The 17,040-nt window shown below is 70.1% G+C and overlaps 1 protein-coding gene across 1 annotated transcript in view; it reads left to right on the forward strand.

Annotated features, from left to right (window-relative positions):
- The first annotated feature begins 349 nt into the window (after positions 1-349).
- Positions 350-17,040, forward strand: part of LOC138065120 (carnitine O-palmitoyltransferase 1, liver isoform-like) — a 30,849-nt gene continuing 14,158 nt past the window's right edge. Inside the window, exons 1-9 of the mRNA XM_068929311.1 lie at positions 350-367; positions 8,912-9,041; positions 9,894-10,030; positions 11,089-11,251; positions 12,259-12,360; positions 13,621-13,758; positions 14,516-14,593; positions 15,572-15,679; positions 16,590-16,674. Coding sequence (XP_068785412.1) covers positions 8,913-9,041; positions 9,894-10,030; positions 11,089-11,251; positions 12,259-12,360; positions 13,621-13,758; positions 14,516-14,593; positions 15,572-15,679; positions 16,590-16,674 — 940 coding nt within the window. The 5' untranslated portion in view covers positions 350-367; position 8,912. The remainder of the gene's footprint in view (positions 368-8,911; positions 9,042-9,893; positions 10,031-11,088; positions 11,252-12,258; positions 12,361-13,620; positions 13,759-14,515; positions 14,594-15,571; positions 15,680-16,589; positions 16,675-17,040) is intronic.

Consider the following 17,040-nt stretch of genomic DNA (forward strand, 5'->3'; position numbering starts at 1 on the left):
CCGCAAAGGCACTCGGAGCCGGCCCGGCCGCCCGCAAAGGCACGCGGAGCCGGCCCGGCCGCCCGCAAAGGCACGCGGAGCCGGCCCGGCCGCCCCGAAAGGCACTCGGAGCCTCCCCGGCCGCCCCCAAAGGCACTCGGAGCCTCCCCGGCCGCCCCCAAAGGCACGCGGAGCCTCCCCGGCCGCCCCCAAAGGCACGCGGAGCCTCCCCGGCCGCCCGCAAAGGCACTCGGAGCCCCCCGGCCGCCCGCAAAGGCACTCGGAGCCGGCCCGGCCAGGTCCCTGCTGAGCTCGCGGAGGCCCGGGGCAGCCTCTGCAGGCTTTGCCTTCCCCTGCCGGTCTCTGCAGGCCTGAATGCCGCGGGCAGGTGCGGGTATTTTTTAGTGGGGCGTCTTGGATGATTCAGGGAGCTTTGAGGCTTTTTTTGGGGTGGTTGGAGGCAAAGCGGAAGCTTTTAGTGGGCCTCTGGGTTTGAGGAGACCATCGAGGGCCTCTCCATGTTGTCCATGGTGTTTTTAAGGGTCCTAATACGCTTCCCCCCCACCCCTTGGCTCACGGCTGTTCCCCCCCTCCCTCCACGGGTGTTTGGTTCCCACCCGGACGCCTGGGCCCTTCCTGCGTTAGTTGGGGAGGGGGGGGGGGGGGCGGGTAGGCATAGCAGGTGGGTGGGAGCCCGGATGCCTGGGTCCCTCATCAAGAAGGGGTTGATGCAGGGAGGGGGGCCCGGACGCCTGGGTCCCTGGTTAGGGTGGGGCGAGGGGGCCCAGACGCCTGGGTCCCTTGTTTGGGGGCATGGGTGGGAGCCCGGACGCCTGGGTCCCTTGTTTGGGGGCATGGGTGGGAGCCCGGACGCCTGGGTCCCTTGTTTGGGGGCATGGGTGGGAGCCCGGACGCCTGGGTCCCTTGTTTGGGGGCATGGGTGGGAGCCCGGACGCCTGGGTCCCTTGTGTGGGGGCATGGGTGGGAGCCCGGACGCCTGGGTCCCTTGTGTGGGGGCATGGGTGGGAGCCCGGACGCCTGGGTCCCTTGTTTGGGGGCATGGGTGGGAGCCCGGACGCCTGGGTCCCTTGTGTGGGGGCATGGGTGGGAGCCCGGACGCCTGGGTCCCTTGTGTGGGGGATGGGTGGGAGCCCGGACGCCTGGGTCCCTTGTTTGGGGGCATGGGTGGGAGCCCGGACACCTGGGTCCCTTGTTTGGGGGCATGGGTGGGAGCCCGGATGCCTGGGTCCCTTGTGTGGGGGCATGGGTGGGAGCCCGGACGCCTGGGTCCCTTGTTTGGGGGCATGGGTGGGAGCCCGGACACCTGGGTCCCTTGTTTGGGGGCATGGGTGGGAGCCCGGACGCCTGGGTCCCTTGTTTGGGGGCATGGGTGGGAGCCCGGACGCCTGGGTCCCTTGTGTGGGGGCATGGGTGGGAGCCCGGACGCCTGGGTCCCTTGTTTGGGGGCATGGGTGGGAGCCCGGACGCCTGGGTCCCTTGTGTGGGGGCATGGGTGGGAGCCCGGACGCCTGGGTCCCTTGTTTGGGGGATGGGTGGCGTCCCAGACGCCTGGGTCCCTTGTTTGGGGGCATGGGTGGGAGCCCGGACGCCTGGGTCCCTTGTTTGGGGGCATGGGTGGGAGCCCGGACGCCTGGGTCCCTTGTGTGGGGGCATGGGTGGGAGCCCGGACGCCTGGGTCCCTTGTTTGGGGGCATGGGTGGGAGCCCGGACGCCTGGGTCCCTTGTGTGGGGGCATGGGTGGGAGCCCGGACGCCTGGGTCCCTTGTTTGGGGGCATGGGTGGGAGCCCGGACGCCTGGGTCCCTTGTGTGGGGGCATGGGTGGGAGCCCGGACGCCTGGGTCCCTTGTTTGGGGGATGGGTGGCGTCCCAGACGCCTGGGTCCCTTGTTTGGGGGCATGGGTGGGAGCCCGGACGCCTGGGTCCCTTGTGTGGGGGCATGGGTGGGAGCCCGGACGCCTGGGTCCCTTGTGTGGGGGCATGGGTGGGAGCCCGGACGCCTGGGTCCCTTGTGTGGGGGCATGGGTGGGAGCCCGGACGCCTGGGTCCCTTGTGTGGGGGCATGGGTGGGAGCCCGGACGCCTGGGTCCCTTGTTTGGGGGCATGGGTGGGAGCCCGGACGCCTGGGTCCCTTGTGTGGGGGCATGGGTGGGAGCCCGGACGCCTGGGTCCCTTGTTTGGGGGATGGGTGGGAGCCCGGACGCCTGGGTCCCTTGTGTGGGGGCATGGGTGGGAGCCCGGACGCCTGGGTCCCTTTTTTGGGCGGTTATAGAGCAGGGAAGTGAAGGGTGGCGTCCCGGACGCCTGGGTCCCTTGGTGGGGTGGAGCAGGCTGGGTGGGGGACCCGGACGCCTGGGCCCCTCGGTAGAGCTGGGTGGGGGCCCGGCTAGGCTAGGCTTGGGGCTGGCAGCGGGGTTTGGTGCGGGGGGGGGGGAGTTGGGGGCAGGGGAGGCCTGGGAACCCGGACGCCTGGGTCCCTCGGCAGGGCTGGGTGGGGGCCCGGACGCCTGGGTCCTGCCCGTGGCGCGGCCCCCCCCAACCCCCCCCCCCACCTCTTCCTGTTTATGAGGCACCGGAGGAAACGCTTCCCGCGGGGGGGGGGGAACGGGGACGGGGTGGGGTGGGGGGGGGACGAGGCCTTAAAAACACCCGGGGCTGGGGGACCCCGAGCACCCGCCCGCCGACACCCCAGGGTAAGAGGGTTCAGGAGGGACCCAGGCGTCCGGGCGGCCCTACTCCCATTCCCCCCCCCCCCCAATCATGGGCCCCATTCCTTTCCCCCACCCCCGGCTCCTTCCAGGGGCCCAGGCGTCCGGGTGGCTCCGCTCCGACCCCACTACCCCCCCCCCCAAGGGGACCCAGGTGTCCGGGTGACCCCACTCCGACCCCACTACCCCCCCCTGCAAAGGGCCCAGGCGTCCGGGTGGCCCCCATTGCACCCCACTACCCCCCCCCCGAAAGGGCCCAGGTGTCCGGGTGACCCCACTCTGACCCCACTACCCCCCCCAAAGGGCCCAGGCGTCCGGGTGGCCCCCATTGCACCCCACTACACCCCCAAGGGGCCCAGGCATCCGGGTGGCCCCTATTGGACCCCACTACCCCCCCCGAAAGGGCCCAGGTGTCCGGGTGACCCCACTCTGACCCCACTACCCCCCCCTGCAAAGGGCCCAGGCGTCCGGGTGGCCCCCATTGCACCCCACTACCCCCCCCAAAAGGGCCCAGGTGTCCGGGTGACCCCACTCTGACCCCACTACCCCCCCCAAGGGGACCCAGGTGTCCGGGTGGCCCCCATTGCACCCCACTACCCCCCCAAAGGGCCCAGGCGTCCGGGTGGCCCCCATTGCACCCCACTACACCCCCAAGGGGCCCAGGCATCCGGGTGGCCCCTATTGGACCCCACTACCCCCCCCGAAAGGGCCCAGGTGTCCGGGTGACCCCACTCCGACCCCACTACCCCCCCCAAAGGGCCCAGGCGTCCGGGTGGCCCCTATTGGACCCCACTACCCCCCCCAAAGGGCCCAGGTGTCCGGGTGGCCCCCATTGGACCCCCCCCCAAAAGGGCCCAGGTGTCTGGGTGGCCCCCATTGGACCCCACTACCCTCCCCAAGGGGCCCAGGTGTCCGAGTGGCCCTGCTCCACCCCCCCCCCGACCCCACCAGGTCCCCGTCCCCATTTCAGTGTCCCCATTTCAGTCCCGACCCCGTTTTGGGGTCCCTGTCCCCAACTTGGGCCCCCTCCCCACCTTTCTGTCCCCATTTTGGGGTCCCCGTCCCCGTTTTGGGTCCCCTGTCCCCGTTTTGTCCCCGTTTCGGGGACCCCCGTCCCCCCGTTTCGGTCCCTGTCCCTGTTTTGGTCCCTGTCCCCATTTTGGGGTCCCCTGTTCCCCCATTCGGGTCCTTTTTCCCGTCCCTGTCCCCATCTCAGTGTCCCCGTCCCCTCTTTGGTGTCCCCTTTTCGGGTTCCCCGTCCCCACCGCGGTGTCCCTGTCCCCAGCTTGGGGTCACCGTCCTCATTTAGGTCCCCATTTCGGGGTCCTCGTCCCCATTTCATGTCCTCGTCCCCATCGCAGTGTCCCCACCCCTGTCCCCGTCACCATTGCGGTGTCCCCATCCCTGTCACAGGGTCCCCATCTCCCATCTCGGGGGCCCCATTTCGTGTCCTCATCCCCATCGCGGTGTCCCCATCCCCGTCCCCGTCACAGGGTCCCCATCTCCCATCTCGGGGGCCCCATTTTGTGTCCTCGTCCCCATTGCGGTGTCCCCATCCCCGTCCCCGTCACAGGGTCCCCATCTCCCATCTCGGGGGCCCCATTTCGTGTCCTCATCCCCATCGCGGTGTCCCCATCCCCGTCCCCGTCACAGGGTCCCCATCTCCCATCTCGGGGGCCCCATTTCGTGTCCTCATCCCCATCGCGGTGTCCCCATCCCCGTCCCCGTCACAGGGTCCCCATCTCCCATCTCGGGGGCCCCATTTCGTGTCCTCGTCCCCATTGCGGTGTCCCCATCCCCGTCCCCATCCCAACGTTCTCGTTCCTGTTGCAGGGTCCCCATCGTGGAGTCCCCATCGTGGTGTCCCCATCCCCGTCGCGGTGTCCCCATCCCCGTCCCCATCCCCGTCCCCATCCCAATGTCCTCGTTCCTGTTGCAGGGTCCCCATCGTGGAGTCCCCATCGTGGTGTCCCCATCCCCGTCGCGGTGTCCCCATCCCCGTCCCCATCCCCGTCCCCATCCCAACCTCCTCGTTCCTGTTGCAGGTCCCCATCGTGGAGTCCCCATCGTGGTGTCCCCATCGTGGAGTCCCCACCACGGTGTCCCCATCCCCGTCGTGGTGTCCCCATCCCCGTCCCCATCCCAACGTCCTCGTTCCTGTTGCAGGTCCCCATCGTGGAGTCCCCATCGTGGTGTCCCCATCGTGGAGTCCCCACCACGGTGTCCCCATCCCCGTCGCGGTGTCCCCATCCCCGTCCCCATCCCAACGTCCTCGTTCCTGTTGCAGGGTCCCCATCGTGATGTCCCCATCGTGGAGTCTCCATCGCGGTGTCCAAATCGCGGTGTCCCCGTCCCCGTCGCGGTGTCCCCATCCCCGTCGCAGTGTCCCCGTCCCCATCGCGGTGTCCCCGTCCCCATCGCGGTGTCCCCATCCCCCTCCCCATCCCAATGTCCTTGTTCCTATTGCAGGGGCCCCATCGTGGTGTCCCCATCGTGGTGTCCCCATCCCTGTCCCCGTCCCCGTCGTGGTGTCCCCGTCCCCGTCGTGGTGTCCCCGTCCCCGTCCCCATCCCAACGTCCTCGTTCCTGTTGCAGGGTCCCCATCATGGTGTCCCCATCGTGGAGTCCCCATCATGGTGTCCCCGTCCCCATCACGGTGTCCCCATCCCCGTCCCCGTCCCCATCGCGGTGTCCCCATCCCAACGTCCTCGTTCCTGTTGCAGGCTCCCCATCATGGTGTCCCCATCGTGGAGTCCCCATCATGGTGTCCCCGTCCCCATCACGGTGTCCCCATCCCCGTCCCCGTCCCCATCGCGGTGTCCCCATCCCAACGTCCTCGTTCCTGTTGCAGGCTCCCCATCATGGTGTCCCCATCGTGGAGTCCCCATCATGGTGTCCCCGTCCCCATCACGGTGTCCCCATCCCCGTCCCCGTCCCCATCGCGGTGTCCCCATCCCAACGTCCTCGTTCCTGTTGCAGGGTCCCCATCATGGTGTCCCCATCGTGGAGTCCCCATCATGGTGTCCCCGTCCCCATCACGGTGTCCCCATCCCCGTCCCCATCGCGGTGTCCCCATCCCCGTCCCCGTCCCCATCGCAGTGTCCCCATCCCCGTCGTGGTGTCCCCATCCCCCGTGTCCCCCCTCTCCCGTCTCGGGGGGGGGGCCCCCGTTTCGTGTCCCCCTCCCCCGTGGTGGGGTCCCCGTCCTCACCCCATTTTGGGGGTCTCCCCAACCCGCCCCCCGCCCTCTCCCAACCCTTGTACCAGTGTCACCGCTGCAACCCTGGTGCGGGGGGTGGTGGAGAGCGGGCGGCGGGACCCCGGCGTCCGGGGACCCCGACCCCCCCCGGCACCCATGGGTGCCCCCAGCACCTACGGGTGCCCCCTGGCTCCAATAAAGGCTCCATCGACTCCGTCTGTGTCTGGGTTTTGGGGGGGTGGGGGGGCATCACCCCATTGTCACCAAGCCCCATTGTCCCCCCGTTGTCTGCCCTGACCCCATCGCCCCCCCCCGTTGTCCCCTGGCATCCCTGTCCCCCCCTTTGTCACCCATCGCCCCCCCGACCGTTGCCCCCACCGTCCCCCCATGGCCCCATTGTCCTCCTGTTGTCCCCTCCATCGTCCCCCTGTGCCCCCATCGTCCCCCATTGTCCCCGACTCCCATTGCCCCCCACTATCCTCCCTCGTCCCCCATCGTCTTCCGTTGTCCCCTTGTCCCCTCGTTGTCCCCAGCCCCCCCTTGTCCCGTTGTCCCCAGGGCCCTCTCGCCCCCCGTTGTCCTCCACTGTCCCCCATTGTCCTGTTGTCCCCCATTGTCTCTCATTGTCCCATTGCCCCCCATAGTCCCCCATTGTCCCCCGATGTCCCGTTGTCCCCCACTGTCCCACTGTCCTGTTGTCTCCCATTGTCCCATTGTCCCCAGGCCCCGATCACCCCTCATTGTTCCCCCATTGTCCCGTTGTCCCCCATTGTCCCCCCATTGTCTCCATTGTCCCCTATTGTCCTGTTGTGCCCCATTGTCCCCCGATGTCCCATTGTCCCCCATTGTCCCTCATTGTCCCGTTGTCCCCAGGCCCCGATCACCCCTCATTGTCCCCCCATTGTCCCGTTGTCCCCCATTGTCCCCCCATTGTCTCCATTGTCCCCTATTGTCCTGTTGTGCCCCATTGTCCCCCGATGTCCCATTGTCCCCCATTGTCCCTCATTGTCCCGTTGTCCCCAGGCCCCGATCACCCCTCATTGTTCCCCCATTGTCCCATTGTCCCGTTGTCCCCGATGTCTCATTGTCCCCCATTGTCCCCTTGTTCCCCATTGTCCCCAGGCCCCTATCACCCTCCATTGTCCCCCGCTGTCCCCTGTTGTCCCCTATTGTCCCCCCCCCCCGCCGGATCCTGCCTGGATTCCCGCAGCTGCCAGGAAACGACCCCCCCCCCCCCCCGCCCCGCGAGGGCCCAGGCGTCCGGGCGGCCTCGGCTCGCCGCACCCAGGTGTTCTCCATCCTCCCCCCCCCCCCAACCCCGCGCCGCTTCCCGGCGGGGCCCAGGCGTCCGGGGCGGGGGGGGGGGGGAAGCGGGGCCCAGGCGTCCGGGCCCCGCCCCGCGCCGGGAGGGGAGGGGCCGCTCCGCCGCAGCTGCGAGGGTTGGGGGGGGGGGAGCTTCTCTCCCCGCCCCCGGACGCCTGGGCCCCCCCTCCCCCCGGACGCCTGGGCCCCCCCCCCCCATCTGCAGACCGGGGATGCTCTGAGCTCGTCGCGGCGGGGGCTGCTGCAAGGTGGGGGGGGGGGGCGCCTCGGACGCCTGGGCCCCTCTTTCCCCCCACCCCGCTCCCATCTCCCTCCCCCCCCCACCTCCGCCCCCAAGTTCGCGGGGGCTTCTGGGACATTTGGGGGGGGGGGATCGATGGCGCTGCCCCCCCCCCACCTCCCCTAGGCTGCGGGGGGAGGGGCCGAGCATCCCTCGGACGCCTGGGTCCTCTCCCGCCGCGGGGAAGGCCGGCTCGGACGCCTGGGCCCTTCGCGGCGCAGAGCGGTACGGCCGGGGGTGGGGGGGTAGGACCAGGACGCCTGGGTCCCTTGGAGGATGCTGAGGTGGCACGGAGAGGCTCGGAGGGGCCCAGGTGTCCGGGAGAGGGGGGGATCCAGGGTGTGAGCTTGGTTTGGGTGGGGGTGGGGGGGTGATGCTCCAGCCAGAGGGACCCAGGTGTCCGGGGAGAGGGTGGGTGGGGCTGGTATCTAAAGGGCCCAGGTGTCCGGGGCTATGGGACCCAGGTGTCCTGGGATGGGGAGGGCCCAGGCGTCCGGGGCTATGGGACCCAGGTGTCCCGGGGTGGGGGCCCAGGTGTCCGGGGCTATGGGACCCAGGTGTCCTGGGATGGGGAGGGCCCAGGTGTCCGGGGCTATGGGACCCAGGTGTCCCGGGGTGGGGGCCCAGGCGTCCGGGGCTATGGGACCCAGGTGTCCTGGGATGGGGAGGGCCCAGGCGTCCGGGGCTATGGGACCCAGGTGTCCCAGGGTGGGGGCCCAGGCGTCCGGGGCTATGGGACCCAGGTGTCCTGGGATGGGGAGGGCCCAGGTGTCCGGGGCTATGGGACCCAGGTGTCCCGGGGTGGGGGCCCAGGTGTCCGGGGCTATGGGACCCAGGTGTCCCAGGGTGGGGGCCCAGGCGTCCGGGGCTATGGGACCCAGGTGTCCTGGGATGGGGAGGGCCCAGGCGTCCGGGGCTATGGGACCCAGGTGTCCCAGGGTGGGGGCCCAGGCGTCCGGGGCTATGGGACCCAGGTGTCCCGGGGTGGGGGCCCAGGCGTCCGGGGCTATGGGACCCAGGTGTCCCGGGGTGGGGGCCCAGGCGTCCAGGGCTATGGGACCCAGGTGTCCCAGGGTGGGGGCCCAGGTGTCCGGGGCTATGGGACCCAAGTGGCTGGGAGCTGGTGGGGGCCCAGGCATCCGGGGCAGAGGAGGTCCCAGGTATTCAGGCCGGGAGGGTCCAAGGGCACTTGGGGACCCAGGTGTCCAGGGTGGGCCCAGGCGTCCGGGGCTGGTTGAGGTCCCAGGCATCCAGGCCAGCAGGGGCCCAGGCGTCCGGGGCTGGTGGGGTCTCAGGAATCTGGGGCCTGGGGTGGTCCCAAGCATCCAGGTGCGTGCGTGGGGGCCCAGGCGTCCGGGGCTATGGGGCCCAGGCGTCCGGGGCTGACAGCTCTCTCTCGGCAGCATGGCGGAGGCCCGGCAAGTCCAGGCCTTCGGGCTGGGGCTGGGGGCGCCGGGGGCGGCCGGGGGGCTGGGGGGGGCCCTGCGCCACATCTGCCTGGCGGCCCTGCGCGCCTGGACCACCCGCCTGCTGGTAGGGCTGGGGGCTTGGGGGGTCTGGGGGGTCACTGGGTGGGGGGCTGGGTGGCTATGGGGTGCTGGGTGGGGGGCTGGGGGTGCTGCTGTGGGTCTGTGAGTGGGGGTCTGGGTGCCATGGGTCCTATTGTGGGTCACCATGGGGGTCTAGGTGGCCATGGGGTGCCATAGGTGCCACTGTGGGGGTCCATGGGTGGGGGTCTAGGTGGCCATGGGATACTATGGGCCCTGCTGTGGGTCACCATGGGGGTCTAGGTGGCCATGGGGTACCATGGGTGCCACTGTGGGTCACCATGGGGGTCTAGGTGACCATGGGGTGCTGTGGGTGCCACTGTGGGGGTCTGTGGGTGGGGGTTTGGGTGGCCATGGGGTGCAGGGGGCCCTGCTGTGGGTCACCATGGGGGTCTCGGTGGCCATGGGGTGCTATGGGCCCTGCTGTGGGTCACCATGGGGGTCTAGGTGGCCATGGGGTGCTGTGGGTGCCACTGTGGAGGTCTATGGGTGGGGGTCTAGGCGGTCATGGGGTGCAGGGGGCCCTACTGTGGATCACCATGGGGGTCTAGGTGGCCATGGGGTACCATGGGTGTCACTGTGGGTCACCATGGGGGTCTGGATGACCATGGGGTGCTGTAGGTGCCACAGTGAAGGTCCATGGGTGGGGGTCTGGATGGCCATGGGGTGCTGTGGGCCCTGCTGTGGGTCACCATGGGGGTCTAGGTGGTCATGGGGTGCCATGGGTGCCACTGTGGGTCACCATGGGGGTCTGGATGACCATGGGGCACCATGGGTGTCTGTGGGTGGGGGTCTGGGGGGCCTGGCGCCATGGGGCCGAGGGTGACGGCGGGCGCAGCGCGGGCGGTGGGTGCTGCCCCACGGCGGCGCCCGCAGCTGGCTCGTCCTCGCCTGCGCCATGGGGCTCTGCCAGGCCGCCGGGCTCGACCCCTCGCTGGGGGTGGCGGGCGCCCTCGCTGGGGGGCTGCCCCACAGGTACGGGGCACCGGGGGGCACCCGGGGGTGCTGGGGGGGGGCCTGCGGCTATGGGTTCTATGGGGAGCTATGGGTGCTATGGGGTGCTGGGGGGGTTCACAGCTATGGTATGCTATGGGGGGCTATGGGTGCTATGGGGTGCTGGGGGGCCCACAGCTATGGGTGCTATGGGGAGCTATGGGTGCTATGGGGTGCTGGGGGGGTCCACAGCTATGGGATGCTATGGGGGGCTATGGGTGCTATGGGGCACTGGGGGGGCTATGGGTGCTCTAGGGAGCTATGGGGTGCTGGGGGGCCCACAGCTATGGGTGTTATGGGTGCTATGAGGCACGGGGGGGCTATGGGTGCTGGGGGGAGCCACAGCAACAGGATGCTATGGGTGCTAAGGGGGGTTTATGGGTGCTATGGGGGGTTATGGGTGCTGTGGGGCATGGGGGGGCTATGGGTGCTCTAGGGAGCTATGGGGTGCTGGGGGGGGCTGGGGCTATGGGTGCTATGGGGCATGGGGGGGAGCTATGGGTGCTGGGGGGAGCTATGGGGCACAGGGGGGCCCGGGGCTATGGGGCTGGTGGTGTTATAGGGGGGGCTATGGGTGCTATGGGGGGCTATGGGGCACGGGGGGGCTATGGTGGGTGCTGGGGGGGGCTGAGGGGGTCTGGAGGGGTCTTGGCTGGGTTTAGGGGGCCCCCGATCCCCCCACTGCCCCCCCAGCCCACTGCTGATGGGGGGGTGCAGGGGGGGCTTTGGGGTGCTGCAGGGGGTCTGGGGGCAGTCATGGCCCCCCCTTGAACCCCCCCAGCCCGCTACTGCTGGGGGGGGCACAGGGGGGCTTTGGGGAGGTCTGGGGGGGGTCTAGGGGGGTCATGGCCTCCCCCGACCCCCCCTTGCCCCCCCCCAGCCCGCTGCTGCCAGGGGGAGCTTGGGGGGGGTTCAGGGGGGTTATGGCTCCCCCCAGCCCCCCTTGCTGCCCCCACTGCTGCCGGGGGTGGTTTTGGGGGGGTTCAAGGGGGTCCGGGGGGGGTTATGGCCCCCTCCGACCCCCCCCTTGCCCCCCCCAGCCCGCTGCTGCCGGGGGGGGCGCGGGGGGGGCTGGCGCTGCTGCTCTTCGCCTCGGCCCTCTGGCTGGCCCTGGCCCTCACCCTGCGTCTGGGCTTGCGCCTGCTGCTGCGCTGCCCCGCCGCCGTGCTGGGGCGCCCCGGCGGCCCCCCCCGCCTCTGGCTGGTACGGGGGGGGTCCTGGGGGGTCCTAGGGGTGCTCAAGGGGGTCTTGGGGGGGATTTGGGGGGTCCCAGGGGGGGTCCTAGGGGGATTTGGGGGGTCCTGCGGGGTCTAGGGATGCTCAAGGGGGTCCTGGGGGGGATTTGGGGGGTCTTGGAGGGGGTCCTGGGGGGGCTCAAGGGGGTCCTAGGGGGACTTGGGGGATCCTGGGAGAGATTTGGGGGTCTTGGGGGGGGTCCTGGGTGTGCTCAAGGGGGTCCTGGGGAGATTTGGGGGGTCTTGGAGTGGGTCCTGGGGGGGCTCAAGGGGGTCCTGGGGGGGATTTGGAGGGTCCTGGAAGGGGTCTAGGGGTGCTCAAGGGGGTCCTAGGGGGGCTCAAGGGGGTCCTGGGGGGATTTGGAGGGTCCTGGAAGGGGTCTAGGGGTGCTCAAGGGGGTCCTGGAGGGATTTAGGGGGTCCTGGAGGGTTCTGGGGGTGCTCTGAGGGTCCTAGGGGGAGTTGGGAGGTCCTAGGGGGGATTTGGGGATGCTCAAGGGGGTCTGGGGGGATTTAGGGGGTCTGGGGGTGCTCTAGGGGGTCCTGGAGGTTGTTGGAGGGGTCCTGAGGGGGATTTGGGGGGTTGTGATGGTGCCATGGGACAGGTTTGGGGGGGCCAGGGCAGTTTGGGGGGGCCAGGGGCAGTTTTGGGGTGCAGCGTGACCCCGCAGGCCCTGGTGTGGATGTTGGTGGGCTCAGGGGGTGCATTGGGGGGGCTCAGGGGGTGCATTAGGGGGCTCAGGGGGTGCATGGGGGTCTCGGGGCAGTTTGGGGGGGCTGGAGGCAGTTTTGGGGTGCAGCGTGGCCCTGCAGGCCCCAATGTGGACGTTGGCGGGTGCTGGGGTGCATTGGGGGGGGCTGAGGGTGCATTGGGGGGCTCAGGAGGTGCATTAGGGGGGCTCAGGGGGTGCATGGGGTTCCCAGGGCAGTTTGGGGGGGCTGGGGGCGGTTTTGGGGTGCAGCGCTACCCCGCAGGCCCTGGTGCGGATGTTCGCGGGGCGCCGGCCGACGCTGCGCAGCTTCCAGGGGGTGCTGCCCCGGCGGCCCCTGCCCCCCCTGCACGACACCCTGCGCCGGGTGAGCGCCCCCCCCCCACCGCTGCCACCCCCAAAATGTGCCATGGAGGGGGGTTGGGGGTGTCCCTGGGGGAGGTTTGGGGATCCTGGGGGAGGTGGGGGGGTCCCTGGGGGAGGTTTGGGGGATCCTGGGGGAGATTTAGGGGGTCCTTGGGGAGGTTTGAGGGTCCTGGGGGAGGTGGGGGGGGGTCCCTGAGGGACTTTGGGGTCCCTGGGGGAGGTGGGGGGGGGTCCCTGAGGGACTTTGGGGGGTCCCTGGGGGAGGTTTGGGGTCCTGAGGGAGATGGGGGGGGTCCCTGGTGGAGGTTTGAGGGTCCAAGGGGAGGTGGGGGGGGTCCCTAGAGGACTTTGGGGGACCCTGAGGGAGGTTTGGGGGTCCCTGGGGGAGACTGAGGGGTCCTTGGGGGTTCTAAGGGATTTGGGGAGGGGGGTCTTGGGGATCCTGGGGATGGGTTGGGGGGATCTGGGGGGTCCCTGGGGGAGGTTGGGGGTCTTGAGGGTCCCTTGGGGACATTGGGGAGGTCCTTGGGGGTCTTGGGGGAGGTTGGGGGGGTCCTGGGGGGTCCGTGGAGGATGTTGGGGATAGGGGGTCCCCAGGGGATGTTGGGGGAGTCCTAGGGGGTCTTGGGGATCCTGGGGGAGGTTGGGGGGTTCCTAGGGGGTCCCTGGGGGATGGGGGACCCCAGGGGGGGTTGGGGGGGTCCTTGGGAGTCCCTCGGGGGTGGGGGGGTCCCTGGGGGGTATTAGAGGTGGGAGGTACCCGGGGGGGGTCCCTGGGGGGTATTGGGGGTGGGAGGTCCCTGGGGGAGGTTGGGGGGGGTCCCTGGGGGGTATTGGGGGTGGGAGGTCCCCGGGGGAGGTTGGGGGGGTCCTGGGGGGTATTGGAGGTGGGAGGTCCCCGGGGGGGGTCCCTGGGGGGTATTGGAGATGGGAGGTCCCCGGGGGAGATTGGGGGGGGTGCCTGGGGGGTATTGGAGGTGGGAGGTCCCCGGGGGAGGTTGGGGGGGTCCCTGGGGGGTATTGGAGGTGGGAGGTCCCCGGGGGAGGTTGGGGGGGTCCCTGGGGGGTATTGGAGGTGGGAGGTCCCCGGGGGACGTTGGGGGGGTCCCTGGGGGGTATTGGAGGTGGGAGGTCCCCGGGGGGGGTTGGGGGGGTGCCTGGGGGGTATTGGAGGTGGGAGGTCCCCGGGGGGGGTTGGGGGGTTGCCTGGGGGGCGGGGGGTCCCGGGGAGCACCCGCAGGACCTGCGGGTGCCCCGGCAGTTCCTGGAGGGGGTGCGCCCGGCGCTGGGCGAGCCCCGCGGCCGCCGCCTGGCCGCCCTGGCCCGATCCTTCGAGGCCTCGCCGGGCCCCCGTCTCCAGCGCCTCCTGCGCCTCAAGGCCTGGGCCGGCCCCGACTACGTGAGTCGGGGGTCCTGGGGGTCCCTAGGGGTCCTTAAAAGGGTCCCTGGGGGAGCTTGGGGGGTCCTGGGGGTCCTAGGGGTCCTTAAAAGGGTCCCTGGGGGAGTTTGAGGGGTCCTGGGGGTCCTTGGGGGAGCTTCAGGGGTCCTAGGGATGCTTGGAGGGTCCCTGGGGTCCCTAGGGGTCCTTAAAGGGGTCCCTGGGGGAGCTTGGAGGGGTCCTAGGGATCCCTGGGGGTCCTTAAAAGGATCCCTGGGGGAGCTTGAGGGGTCCTGGGGGGTCCTGGGGGTCCTTAAAGGGGTCCCTGGGGTTCCTAGGGGCCCTTAAAAGGGTCCCTGGGGGAGTTCGAGGGGTCCTAGGGGGTCCTGGGGGTCCTTAAAGGGGTCCCTGGGGGAGCTTGGGGGGGTTCTAGGGATGCTTGGGGGGTCCCTGGGGGTCCTTAAAGGGGTCCCTGGGGGAGTTTGAGGGGTCCTAGGGGGTCCTGGGGGAGCTTGAGGGGTCCTAGGGGGTCCTTAAAGGGGTCCTGGGGGAGCTTGAGGGGTCCTAGGGGAGCTTGGGGGGGTCCTAGGGGGTCCTTAAAGGGTCTCAGGGGGGTCCCTGGGGGGGGGCTTTAGAGGAGTTTGGGGGGGGTCCTGAGGGGTCCCTGGGGGATATTGGGGGTCCTGGGATATTGGGGGTCCTGGGGGTGCCTGAAGCAGTTGGGGGGGGTCCCGGGGGGGCAGTTGGGGGTCCCCCCAGACCCATTTCCCCCCCCCAGGTGAGCGACTGGTGGGAGGAGCACGTGCACCTGCGGGCCAGGGGACCGCTGGCCGTCCACAGCAACTACTACCTGCTGGTGAGGCGCCCGGACGCCTGGGCCCCTCGGCCCACCGGGGTGGGGGTGGGGGTCTGTGGGAGCTAAGGGGATCCCCAGCGTCTGGGCACCCTGGGGAAGGGGTGCAGGGGGGCCCAGGCATCCAGGTAAGGGGGTCTGGGGGCTGAAGGGGCCCAGGCGTCCGGGCGGGGGGGCCGGGGGCACCCAGGTGTCCCGGGCTAAGGGGGCCCAGGCGTCCAGGTGAGGGGCTCCAGGAGCACCCCGGTGTCCAGGGCGGGAGGGACCCAGGTGTCCGGGGTGGCAGTGGGGGTCTGGGGGCCGAAGGGACCCAGGTGTCCAGGATGAGGGGGTCTGGGGGCACCCCGGTGTCCAGGGTGGGAGGGACCCAGGTGTCCGGGGTGGCAGTGGGGGTCTGGGGGCCGAAGGGACCCAGGTGTCCAGGATGAGGGGGTCCAGGGGCACCCAGGTGTCCAGGGTGAGGGGGTCTGGGGGCACCCAGGTGTCCTGGGCTAAGGGGGCCCAGGGGTCCAGGTGAGGGGCTCCAGGAGCACCCCGGTGTCCAGGGCGGGAGGGACCCAGGTGTCCGGGGTGGCAGCGGGGGTCTGGGGGCCGAAGGGACCCAGGTGTCCAGGATGAGGGGGTCTGGGGGCACACCAGTGTCCAGGGCAGGAGGGACCCAGGTGTCCGGGGTGGCAGTGGAGGTCTGGGGGCCGAAGGGACCCAGGTGTCCAGGATGAGGAGGTCCAGGGGCACCCAGGTGTCCAGGGTGAGGGGGTCTGGGGGCACCCAGGTGTCCCGGGCTAAGGGGGCCCAGGCGTCCGGGACACAGGAGGGACCCAGCCGTCCGGGATGAGGGGGTCCGGGGACACTCCAGTGTCCGGAGCGGGAGGGACCCAGGCGTCCGGAGTGGCAGTGGGTGTCCGGGAGCCGAAGGGACCCAGGCGTCTGGGATGAGGGGGTCCGGGAGCCGAAGGGACCCAGGCGTCCGGCCACTGCCAGGACTTCCTGGGCCCCCCACCCACGCGGGTGCAGGCCGCCCGGGCCGGCAACGCCGTCTTCGCCCTGCTCCGCTTCCGGCACCTGCTGCAGCGCGACGAGCTGCAGCCCGTGAGCTCCGGGGGGGCGAATTGGGGGGCTTGGGGGGGCCTCTCGGGGTGCTGGGAGGGGTATCGGGGTGCTGGGAGGCTGATTTGGGTGCTGAGTGGGGGATATTGGGGGGCTGGGGGGATATCAGCTTGCCGGGGGAGAGATTTGGGGTGCTGGGAGGATATTGGGGTGCCAGGGGGGATAATGGGGTGCTAGGGGGGTGTTGTGGGGCTGGGTGGGGAGATTTGGGGTGCTAGGGGGAGATATTTGGGGTGCTAGGGGGATATTGGGGTGCTGGGTGGCTGATGTGGGTGCTGAGGGGAGATATTGGGGTGCTGAGGGAGAGATTTGGGGTGTTGAGGGATATTGGGGTGCTGAGGGGGGATATTGGGGTGCTGGGAGGCTGATTTGGGTGCTGAGTGGGGGATATTGGGGTGCTAGGGGGAGAGATTTGGGGTGCTAGGTAGCTGATGTGGGTGCTGAATGGGGGATATTAGGGTGCTAGGGGGGTTATTGGGGGGCTGGGTGGGGAGATTTGGGGTGCTGAGGGGGATACTGGGGTACTGGGGAGAGATTTGGGGTGCTGGGGGGATATTGGGTGCTGGGTGGCTGATTTGGGTGCTGAGTGAGGGATATTAGGGTGCTGGGGAGAGGCTTGGGGTGCTGGTTTGGAGGGTTCTCGGGGGGATAGTGGGGTGCTGGGTGGGTGATCGGGGGTCCTGGGAGGATATTGGGGTGCTGGGTGGGTGATTGGGGGGTGCTGGGAGGTAAATCCGGATCTAGTGGTGGTTATTAGGGTGCTGGGGTGGATATTGGGGTGCTGGGAGATTCTTGGGGTGCTGGGGTGGTTTTGGGGTGGAAGAGGAGCTGTCGGGGTGCTGGGGGGGGTTGGGGGTGCCCGCCGGGGGGGTGCTGAGGGCTTTGGGTGCAGGTGCTGGTGCAGGGCACCCTGCCCACCTGCTCGGCCCCCTACGAGCGCATGTTCGACACCACCCGCGTCCCTGGCGAGGAGGCAGGTACGGCCCCCCCCAAGCCCCCCGGGGCCCCCCAAAACCCCCCAAGACCCCCCCAACCCCTTGGGACCCTTCAAAACCCCCCTGAGACCCTCCAAGCCCCCCTGAGATCCCCTAAAACCCCCCAGGGCCCCCCCAAAACCCCCTCGGGACCCCCCAAACCCCTCAGGACCTCCCAAAACCCCCCAGAGACCCCCAACCCCCCTCAGGCCTCCCAATGCCTCCCCAGGGACCCCCAAAATGCCCCCAGGGCTCCCCCCCAAACCTCCCCTGGGACCCTCAACCCCACCAAAACCTTCACGGGGGACCCCAAGATCCTCCCAGGACCCCCTTGAGGACCCCGACCCTCCCAGATGCCCCCACCCCACC

Source organism: Struthio camelus, unplaced genomic scaffold (assembly GCF_040807025.1).
Source record: "Struthio camelus isolate bStrCam1 unplaced genomic scaffold, bStrCam1.hap1 HAP1_SCAFFOLD_123, whole genome shotgun sequence".
NCBI lineage: Eukaryota > Metazoa > Chordata > Aves > Struthioniformes > Struthionidae > Struthio > Struthio camelus.